General features: G+C 33.5%; 1 protein-coding gene across 2 annotated transcripts in view; it reads right to left on the bottom strand.

The window, feature by feature from the left end:
- LOC106687791 (Pyrokinin 1 receptor) overlaps window positions 1–12,267 on the bottom strand; it is a 140,176-nt gene that overhangs the window by 34,160 nt on the left and 93,749 nt on the right. For both annotated transcript variants that reach the window (XM_014431883.2, XM_014431884.3), the window contains exon 3: window positions 4,443–4,659. In XM_014431883.2, the coding sequence (XP_014287369.1) occupies window positions 4,443–4,659 (217 nt within the window). The remainder of the gene's footprint in view (window positions 1–4,442; window positions 4,660–12,267) is intronic.

Raw genomic sequence — 12,267 nt, 5'->3', positions numbered from 1 at the left:
CTTTTCAGTCTTGTATGAGGATTCCATGTCAGTCGTTTGTCCAGATATAGTTCTAAGTAACGGATCTGTTCAACAGGAATAAGTGGGGTCCTATTAAAAGATACTGTGGGGCAAGACGAAGGTTTACAACGAAGGGTAAATGTAATTTGGTGGGATTTATTGTAATTTATTTTAATCCTCTAGTTTTGGCACGATTCACTGGTAAACTTAAAAAATGAGGTACAAGCTGAGATCCAATGGAGATTCGTATCGTTAAATAAATTATTTTGAACTTCAAAAGGCTTTCAGGAACGGATATTCTCTGAGACTACTGATATGCAGATATGTGTACTTCATAAGTCTGTTCCAACAACAGCTTCTGACAGCCTGGAACTGAACGAAGCAAAGGTATTGGAAGGCGAAGCCCCGTACTACGCATGCTTATGTTTGCTTCTGAATATTGGACATCCTCTGGTGAGCAGGAGGTCTTTCTCCTATGTTTTGAAATATAAATACTTTGAAAGATCTACTGCACAGTTTACACCTATATAACATTGAAAATAAGTTCAAATGCTGAATTAACAAAATTTTACTTTTGTAAGAGTAACACTATTGCGATAACTTCCAACGGCGAGCATATAGTCACAATGGCGGGACTAGATTTTCTTTTACTATCTCCAACTCGCCACACGATGTGAGAACTTAGCTTCGGTCCATTTCATGGAATAGTCCCGATTATTCACCATTTCTCTAATTTCTGTAAGAGAACAGGCTGTTACTCTTTCAAGCCTAGTTACATAATATGTATACATCTGCCTCGGTGAGCCTCGAGGGCGCTCCCAGATTAGATACCTAGCAAAAGCCTCGATGTAAAGGTTTATGCTTGGGTAGGAGTCGCTAGAGCCCAGATCGATGGGTTGATGGAGATGCAGCTGATACGTTGGGAAAGCTTAACAGGAGACCCGCAGCAATTAACAGAGAGAGCTGACAGAGCAAACTGCAGGAGGTCCTAAGTATTCAATAGTTATAGCATATAACTTTATTATAGCTTTATGGTGAGTTAAATCAGTTAGTTATATGGCTATGTAGAATGATGATGATAATAAAGACTTATAATATATTTTATGGTTGTGATTGGTATCAAACATAAATCAATTTCGAAAAAAACTCCTAGTATCAACACAAACGTATTATCAAATATTAATGCATGATCATTAAAAGTTATTCAATCATTCCATGCCCCATAATAACAAGCTGTTTAAATAAATTAATGAATGAGTTCATTAATATTAAACTGTTTTATTTAAATCACTGAATTCTAAATTATTTCACAATCGAATGTGCCTAAAATCTTCCCACAGGTGGAAAAAGTATTGATATTGAAGGACATTCTCACTGTTTTTTTTTTAAATAAAATATTTTTTAATTAGAAAATTTTAATTTTTTTGTAGATTCAATTTTAGTGTAGTTTAATTAAGTTTTGGCCGAATTGATTATCGAAGACTGATTCGGCTTTGAAGTTAGGTATCCGGAATTTTTCTGAGCTTTCCGAGGAACATAAGAGAAACCGGGACATTTTCTGTAAGAGAAAGTTTTATTTGTTTGAGACTTGCTACAGGGTTAATTCACTTCGTTCTTAGTTCGAGAACCAATCACTATAACTCTTAAACGATTAGTCTTTAATGTTATATACATAGCCAACTTCATTGATGTACTATTTTATAATGTATACATAATATGTAATAGTCTGTATCCACGAGCAGTTTCCTGTTTATATGAATTTTTAAAATAAAAAGTCAAGATATTGGCAAAAAAAATTGAATTATTGGTTTTTCTTAACTTTTAGAATATCAAAAACGAAAATAAACAAATCACCCGTATTTATGGGAAACAGTTCCTTCAAATATTTATTTTTTCCTAATATTTGTTTTACCAATTCTCAAATGGATAAGTCTAAGGTCACATTCTGACACAGGTTCTCTTAGACATAAAGTTGTTTTATTTGTTTGAATTTTAAATAATTGATAGAAATAAGTTTTTTGTTTTTTTCGGGCTGCCCGTCCGTCTTCAGGAAGTATATATTATATATAATGTTTTAGATATCGAGTTTAGGTCTGTTACATATTTATGAAGTCTCTTTTTATATACTTATTATTATTTTTTTTTTTTTTGTTTTGTTTTTGTAATATACTGATATTATCTGGAAGTGAAGAAGATTTTTTTCTGAGAAGCAGGCCGAATAAATTTTCCCTCAGCTCAGTTCTGGCATTATTCTACTATTTTGTCACCATAACTTTTATTTATGTTTGAGAAATAATATATTTTTGTTTAAAATATTTATCTGAAATTCAGTTCATTACTTGACTTGGGAACTCTTTCAATTGTAATTTGCATATTTTTTTAAAGACACTCTATTGTATTCAGTTATTAGATGCTTCATTTTGTTTAAAGTCAAAATGCCGTTACGTTAATATTTATTATAATAAATTTATAAGGATGGGTATATGAAAAGTCGGTTAAATGAATAAGTTAGTTTAGCACCCTCGCCATTTATAATTATTTTTTAAATTAATTTTATGATTAATTTTAAACCAAAATTGATATTTGACTGTTTTTTAACGAATCCTTAACTCCCTTCAATTTCAAACTAAATCTGAATTAATTTTTTTTTTTTTTTAATTTTTGAAATAGTTAAGTACCAAGGAAAATACGTAAGCGTTAACGAAAGTAGTTGGTGTTATTTAATAAAATTAATAGGGGACCACCTCGATTCCAACTCCTAATCATTGATGATCAAAATTGGATTCGCGATAGTAGCTATTAAACGCTTTAAGGTGGAGAAGGTAACAGGGAAATATCGGAGACGTGGTTTTTCCAGGAGAGAGTTTGGTCTTACGATTTTTTACGTATGGATAGAATTGTTGTTTAGGAATAACGTTGGAATATGAGGAATAGTTTTCAGGAGGTGATTTGATCCTATTACGATTCCCCTTTCTTCTATGCATTCAAATAAAGCATGTTTTCTTGTGCCCAGTGACTAATTCGATTTAAGTCTTCATAAAGCTTGTCCGTGGCAACTAATTGGTCAGAAGGTGGGAAGGAAAGGTAAATTTGGAAATCATCAGCGTACAAATGGTAATGAGAATGTTGGGTAAGGATCGAAAGGCCATTCATGTAGATAACGAAAAAGGTGGGGGATAGCGATGAAATAAATTTATAATTTCTGATAAAAAGTTCTTCTGAGGGGAATAACAGGTGAGAGGGATCGAGTCATTGAAGGGGGTTTATCAAGAACCGCTACGTACTGGGAACGATCGGAATGGAGGGATTGAAACCAGCGCAAACAGTTGGATAGAGGAAGATTTCGAAGTTTGGTAAGAAGGATGCTGTGATCAACCGTGTCAAATGCTTTGGAGAAATCTAGGAGGATGAGGATAATTAGGATTTGATGTTTCATGGGAGTCTGGAGGTCGTGGGTTATTTTAAGGAGAACGGATTGTGTGAAGATCCAGGCCAAAAGCTGGATTGGAGAGGATTGATGAGGGGACGTTCTTATCGGAAGTTTGAGAGCTGGTTTTGAAAAAGGCGTTTTGAAGGGGTTAGAGAGGAGAGAAATAGGACGGAAGTCATTAGCTGAAGAAGGATTTGAGATTTTTTTTAATGGTCGAACTAAAACAGTTTTCCAATGAGAAGGAAATGTAGCATTTTGCAAGGAAAAATTGTATACATGATAAAATACAGGAATAAGGACTAGAAGATTTAATTAATTTAACAGGAATGTTGTCCGGTCCATGATCGTTGGTATGGCATCTTAGAATGGTAGCTAGTAGTTCTTCGTAAGATGAAAAGACGTTTTCTGGATTAAAGGTGTTATTTCGAATATTAGGTAAGATTGGAGAAGTTTGTTGGGGGATACGGTCAGCAAAGAACAACATAAATAAACATGTTTTGTTTATTTAGGTTGTTCCTTGCTGACCGCACCCCCCGACAAACTTCTCCAATCATTAATCTACGGTCAACTATCTACACCTCATTAGGAAAGATTGATGGATCAATAGCATGGGATTTGAAATGGTTGTTGAGATCATCAGGTGTTATTATTGGAAGAGAGCTGAGGGTATTTGATTCTGGAAGAGATAAATTTCAGAGTATTTTCCACTTGGATTTGGGATCGGGAGCATTAGAGAGGGCGTGATGAATGTGAAGGGATTTAGTGCTAGGAGTACTGCCTAGCAATCATATTAAGTCTCTTTCACATTAGTATATAATTAGGTAAAATACAAATATTTTAGTAAATACAAGCTTTAAAGAATTGAGCAGAAGTATTGCAATATGGTTATCCTACATTCACTTGTTTAATTGTATTTTGACATTTCTTCTAGAAAACTAGTTATTCCTGTGATTACACTTACGTGCACGTAAATACAAACTTATTAAGATTAAAAGTATTAAAGGAAACATACTTGAGGTATAGCGAAGGCCAAGGCGACCACCCAGATGATCAGTATGAGCCTGAAGGCCCTTGACAGCTTGGACATAGTGTGCGAGAGGAAGGGGTGGCAGATCGCCACGTAGCGCTCCACCGTGAAGGCTGTGATCGTCAGGACTGTGGCGTTGGCTGAGGTCTCCGCCGCTAATCCCCGGAGGAGGCAGAACGCTTCGCCGAAGACGTAGGGATACCTGTTATCATCGTTAGGGTTAAGTGTAATGATATATGCTATTTAATATGTATATTAAAGTATTATATTCAGTATGTATATGAAAATATTATAATCAGAAACGTTATTTATTTGATCAGTCTAAAGCCAAAGTGGTGTAACTCCATTGAGCTCTTCTTTGAGATATTAAGACTTTAAAATTCCAGAATGCAGCGAAACAAAAATTTTCCATTTAACAAGTTCGTGACTTACTAATTTAAACAATTTATTAAATACAACAAAATATATTTAAGTTTTGCATATTTCCTATGAATTATCTTGCAAGTAAATGAAGATAAAACAAAATATAAGCTTTCTCTCTGTCAAAAATACTGTAATCCCGAAAATTCTGTACAAGTCTGAAGCTAAGGGTGTCAAGGTAAAGCCAACGAGACCTGGGTCCTAGGAAGGAGAATTGAGAGATTCGAACGGAAAGTTGTCGTTACAATTACAGGAGTGATCTGTACCTTGACATATTGGTAAGAACTAACAGTAAACTGCTTGCAGCGACTGGTTTGTCAATATATTATGATTTGAAGACAAAGGTGTTAAGTTAAACGAGAAGCAATCCATCAGGACGTTTATACACAACAATGAGTGGCAGTATAGGAGAGAAGAGACCTTGTGGGAGGCCAAAGCCAGATGGATAATTTGAATCGACAAAGATGTGAAAGAGCTGCATGCAGCAAACTGGGAAGCAGGAACCTATGATAGATAGGCGTAAGGATGCAGCTTGTTCAGGCGGCCAAAGAACTACAAGCCCTATGCAGCCAACAGGAAAAAAAATTCCTATACCCTATTCTAAAAAACAAATCGCTACTTTTTTAAAACAGTGGCACATCTGACAATGTAGAGGTTTTTTTTTTTTATTATTTTTGTTATTCCGTAGATCGTCCCATAGACTGGAGTTGATTTGTAACTATTTTTAGAATTTTAGGAAAGTCAATAGGACGACTTTTGGAAAGAGAATAACCGCAGTTTACGGTATCATATTTGGAATACGTCCAATTCTAAATATAATTAAAACTATAATTTTGTTAGATGTGCCTCTAATCAGGCACGGCAACGAAACGTATCGGAGTAAGCGTCATTAACTTTAACTCGTTCGTTCCCAACACGAGAAGTCTGCGGACCATTAAACCATATGCAGCTCATCCCCAGTACCGAGTAGGGGTGGAGGGAAATCACCGTCAGAAAATATTTGAAAATTAATTAGCTAAATAATTTATTTTGGGTCACTTTTATTGTGTAATTACCAATTAAAATTTTTCAGTTGAGGCACAAAAGTCAAGAAATATAATTAAAAAGAGAATTCAAGTAATAAACAGGACCCTCGCACGGCATATCCCAAGCTCGCAGAAGTTCTGTCGGTTGAGAATCACTGCTTTAAGATAATGCAGTGCATTTATTGTTATTTATTACATGGAAATATATATTTATAAACTTGAGATATAGAGCAACGTTTCAAAGTTTTTAATTGGTGTTTCCCCAGCTCCCATGGGTCATTGGAGGAAACAGTTGTAATCAATGTTATAAAATCTAACAAACGCGTAAAAATATTATTAAAATCTTTTTTATTTTCCTAAGCTTAGTAGTTTTCCCAATATTTGCTACAATAAATTCACTGTTTTTTGTTTATTCAGAAAATACTAAACATTAACATTACACAGTGGCACAGTTTGTTGAAGCTTGTTAAATGGACTATTAGGTAAATTATAATGATTATTTTTCCAAGAATAGCAGTTTTCATGATCTTTACCAAAATAAATTAATAAAATTATGATATTTCAATCTTTGAAATAATAAAATATCGGTCTTGGAAAAATGATTTTCGGGAACTATTGAATATAAAGAACTGTGCTAGAGCTCAAATTGAAGCTCATAAAATTCACAACAAAGTAGTTTATAATTTTATTTCAGCTATCTACAATACTTTAGGAATTATTGAAAAAAACTTTAAAATTTTGAAAAAAATTGCTATTTTATGCCTACGGAAATAATATATATATAATCCACTGTGTCTTGTGGACCAACAGTGTGCAAGATGCTAATCGAAACAGTTTCAAGGAAACTTAAAAAATTGTTAGTAATACATTTTGATATCTGTTTTTAGCATGGATACATCCCGTCACTGAGACTGTTTATACTTGGGTCCATAAAATTTTAATTTAATTTTATTTATTTCAACGAAACAAAAGAAGAAAAAGAAATAGAGCGTCAAACCGCTACTTGTAATAGGATTAGAGAAACACCAAAGCCTTAACTCAATGGTGCAGGATAACATTGTATAATTAGTGGTGGTCCTTGGAACCTCTTTACAATTCAGAAGCTGATCAAGTATCCAAACGAAACAAGGATTTTTCGCTAAGGGATGTTTAATTTTGCCGCCCCGTTGTCTACTCTCTCATCTACCTCTAATAAAACTCGAAAGAGTTTTATTGCTGTATCTGAGGTAAGGCGCGGGGTAAGGCGCATGGCTACTAACTCCAAGGACCCAGTTTGAATCCGGATGGGTGGAGAATTATTTTCTGTTACACTATAGCTGTGAGTCAACTCCTCTGGGTTCTGGAGCCCTCCTGGGGTCCACCCAGCCTTTTAAATTGGGTACCCTTAATTGGGTAAAAATCTGGAGGTCGGGCGTGATTCTGACCAAATTATCTCCTTGCACAATCGTTGGTCAAGTAACAGTACCTGACCCTTCATGGGTTGTATAACGGTACCGATTTTAATTTAATTTAATTGACTAAATTAAGCTCTAAACAAATGAATTCTTTTTCTAGACAAGTGTTCCGGTTTCACAAGTTGTTATTGTATATTATGATTAACATAGAATACTATTCTTAAATCGGAAAATTGTGTCTATATCGTTAATTTCAAACCGGAGACATTAAATTCTATATTAACTGTGACCTATACAAAACCCTTTCTTACCCCTAAGATTCGTAGTGGAATAAAATTAACCAAAGAAAAGAAGGTTCAGAGAATAACATAAAAAAAAAAAAAATTAAACAATAGATATTTCCAGTAATTGTAACAATATAGAGCCAACATTTCGGCCCATATTTCAAGCTTTTGTCAGGGTTGTAAAGAATATTGTATAATAAAGAAAATATCGTAGGAGTATACATAATGAATCATATAGTTATTGGAGAAATTAATTCCATTGCCATGAATGAACAGAACATTATAAATAAACTCACATATATAAAGAAATATCAAATTAAATCAGTACCGCTACAACTCATGAAGGGTCAGAGGGGCACTACTTTGGATGAATGTAGACCAACGGTTTTGCAAGGAGGTGATTTGGTCAGAATCGCACTCGACCGCTAGATTTTTTCTCAATTAAGGGTGCCCACTTAATGAGGCTCAATGGACCCTGTTAGACAGGGCTGACTCACGGCTACAGTGAAACAAAAAATAATTTTCTGCCACTGCCGTATTAGAAGTCGGTCCTTGAAGTTCATTGAAAAGTACCTTACCTCTGAGCTACCCACTCCTATAAAGAAATATTATGTGTTACATACTACTTTATACCTTTCAGTTCATAATCATTCATTGAATTTATAAACATATTTTTTCTTTACTATTTATATAATTGTATTCATCATTCTTTCATAATTTTCATATTTATTGTATGCAATGTGGGCCGAAACGTCAGCATACGATATTTTAAATAATATATTTTTTGTGTTAATCTTGCCGTAATCTCTTATGTATGCCGCCCAGCTATTCAACATATAGTATGAATTAAAATTACTTTTACTAATAAAATGAATTTTTATTTCTTCTTATTCTCCACTTTAATCAACCCACACACTTGTATTGGTCCTTTTCTTATACTCCTCTCTGTCCTTTGCCTACTTATTGACTTCACCGAGAGTGGTTCCTCTGTTTCTTAATCCAATATCAGGTCCTTCCACTTTCCATCCACACTCCAGGTCTTCGGGCGTATATTTATCAGCAAATTTATTTATTTATTTGCACATGCAAGAATTGTGAATTGACGTAAATTCCTTTCTATGAATATTTTATATTAGTGGTAATAATTACGCTTCTTTTTTAAGGATGCTACGGTTAAGATCATTATCAAAACTAACCGCTGATTATTAGTTATTTTTATCATTCAATTAGGCCAAAAAGGGACTTTTTTAATATGTAATAAAAAAAATTCTGGACCCGTGATATCCGTCAGTATCAGTTCAACTCCTGTTTACGCTATTCCATTGACAATCAAGTATGTAAATACCAAGATATAAGCTCACTCTCTAAAATAAATACAATTACAAGATCCATTAACTTATGAAACCAGATGAGATATCTTCAAATAGCAGACTATGAAGTAAGCGTTTGAAATAGAATAGATAAAGAGGCAAGGGGTTATTGAATTAAATGAAAGGACAGAGCTATAAGTGAAAAAGAGAGATAGTTTTTTCTTTGAACGGGTTCCTACAAATAGAAAAAAAATCCAGTCGCCCAGAACTAAACCGTGAATTTTTATTCATTCCTAGAACAAATTAAAAGCTAGTGTCAGTACCAGATTTGTTTCTGAGTCACCAGTAGAGCTTGTTATATTTTAATTAATTTAAATTTTAATTTAGTTTAATTTAATTAAATGTTGGTTAACGAAGAGAACAGGAGACAGATTCGAATTACTTTTCAGTAAACCTCAGACCGGTTTAGTGAAATAAAGAGCAATTTATGTTGTTTGGATGATCTTCTCCAAAGGTGATACAAATACAAACTTTTCAATCACAATTGTTCAGTCCGGCAACGAACTCTATACTGTTTCAAACTAGAACATTCACACCGACCTACGAATTCCGACCATAACAAACCACATTTATATGACTTACAAACGATTTTCACAACATATTGTATGGATATTTCAATAAATTTGCTCCGCAAGTAGCAACAAATGACTCGGAGTAGGCTGAAGAGGAGTTGGATGAGGGATCTCCTAGTGTAATCAAATAATTTATTTAAACGTCAGGAGGATGCACTGCTAGATGCTGTTTCTACCTGGATAGTAAAGCTTATTTATTAATTATAATAGATCTACAGGTGCAAATACAAAATTATAAATATAAAAAAATAATAATATAGATGATACAAATGACCATTTCAATAATACAATTGGATGATTCCAAAAACAAATCCAATATAGTAATAATATTGGACTCCATAAGCGCTCTTCAAGGACTAGATATAATGTATTCAGTTCACCCACTTTTTCAACGAATTCATCAATACTTAATAATGCTAAACCAAATAGATAAATCAGTCTACTTCATCTGGGTTCCCGGGCATGTCGGTATTACGGGAAATGAGATGGCCGACAAAGCTGCTAGAGAAGCGCTAGTCCTCCCAGGTAGACCCGCAGCAATCTTAACTGCAAAGGAACTTGCTCACCCCTTAAAGGAATCTATTAATAAAAGATGGCAGGCAATGTGGGATGAAAGTCCACCCAGTAAGTTGAAACCTAACAAGAAAGATGTGAAGTCCTGGATTACATCAGCCCGAAGTAGACGCCGTGAAGAAGTAGTGATCACCCGACTCAGAATAGGACATACCCGACTGACACACATCCATCTCATAACAGGAGAGGCACCTCCAAAATGTTCAAAATGTAATAGCAATCTGACCGTCAAACACATTTTTGAAGAATGTCGTCACTATCAACTCTGAACCAGTTAGGGTTACCAACAAATGTCCCAATGGCGTTGAGAAACGACGAATCTGTAATTGTAAAAGTCATTAAATTCATCCATCAGACTAACTTACTAACCAGCCTTTAATTATTATAATTATCTATTTATATAATTAATTATAATTGGTGCGGATCAGTACACCATACCAAAGCTATGACTAAAACAACTAGTCCTTATCAAAGCCAACAACCAACAGGCGTTGATGACCAGGCTGTTAAACGCCCTTTCAAAACTAACAAACAACGAACAACAAATCCATATTTTTTTTCAAATGTCAGGAGATAGCTAGTTTGATACATGTTTCGTCAATTCAGGACAGTCAACTCATCTCAAATTTGCTACCCCAGGAAGACACATCAACTTAAAAAACCACTGAAGAACATTTAGGATTTAACCTCGATCTCTTTTTAGTATATATTATAAACATATAAAATGCTGGAAGATTGCTGATTGACCGTGTGTATCATGAATGGAATATGCTCCGGGTGCGCTCAAATAATTCACCCATTTACTATTTGAGTTTTATTTGACCGCGCCCGGACCATATTCCATTCAAAAATAGAAAATGTTTATAAATATCCAATGGAAAGGACATTGATTAGCAAAGGTCAACTAAACGAAACAGTAGATGAGTTTTCTGTAATAAGTTATTGTATCAACATCTTAAAAGTAAAGGTTTTTTTTTAAAATAAAATTCTCCTCCAAAAACTGTTCGTTCAGTTTCAAAATTTTCCCCATTAGGGTTAGGTGAGGTGCTTGGTTTAGAACGTACTGGGTTTGATTTACACTTATTTATTAATGAAATGAAGAAATGAATTTTCGCATTCAATGCCTTCAATGGAGAACAAGACATAAAAATAATAACTTTACAAAATTGGAAATATTGATTATTGATAGAATATAGTATAACCTTTTGCTCTTTATGGGGCCATAGATATAAATTATTAATTAGAAACCAAGGTTTTGATCCAAACAGTAAATCTTCATCAGCATTCTCTAGTTTAGCAACTGATTCATAAAGGAATTGCCGTCATTTGTACTCACTAAATAAACCATGTGTTTATCACCTTGACGGGGTGATATTTGGTAATTTATCCTGATGGAGAAGGGACATATTTTCAAATTAAAACCTGAAGAATGTGAAGAGAACTTAGGCATATCAACTGTTAAAATACAGCAAATATCCAATAACAAATCAATCAGCGACTAATTAATTAGACCGTCTATTTTTAAAATATGTGTGGCAAATAAAAATTAGAATTAATTAATTAATTTGTACAATTACAATAACAGATATAGTTATATTTAAAATATCCTTGTATATTTCAAATGTAATAGTTTATAATTATTTTTACTTTTACAGCTAAAAAAATCTATCACCAAAAAACAAATTTTACGAGAACCCTTTATTCCCATCAACCTTACAAAAAACTTAATATTGTCCCCGCTTCCTCGGTAACAAGGGAACTTTAATGAATATTGAAACTTTAAACCGAATATCGAAAGAAGACTTTCAAAGTAATTGGGTAATAAAATGTTTCGCCTACTTTTTTTCCTGCTTAGTTCATAATACTTATGAAATTTCAGTCATCGGACGTTATTCTGAGAAAATATCCATTAAATTAATTTTTTATAATATTAGAATAAATAATCTCCAAAAATATTTTGAAGGAACTCAGAATTAAGATTAATTAAAGATACAAGAAAAAACTGAATCAAATAATTTCTTCTCTTAGTTGGGTAGAGGGGTATTGGTGTGATAAAAAACAAAGTAAGATTAAATTCGTATTCAATATATGAAAAATTGTGATTTATTCTTAATTTTTATTATCTTTATTTCCTTTTCATCTGTTGAAGTTAAAAAAATACTTCTTTTTTTC

This window comes from Halyomorpha halys, unplaced genomic scaffold, assembly GCF_000696795.3.
Source record: "Halyomorpha halys isolate HHAL.00 unplaced genomic scaffold, Hhal_1.1 Scaffold1013.1, whole genome shotgun sequence".
NCBI lineage: Eukaryota > Metazoa > Arthropoda > Insecta > Hemiptera > Pentatomidae > Halyomorpha > Halyomorpha halys.
This window is presented reverse-complemented; position numbering and strand designations above follow the sequence as displayed.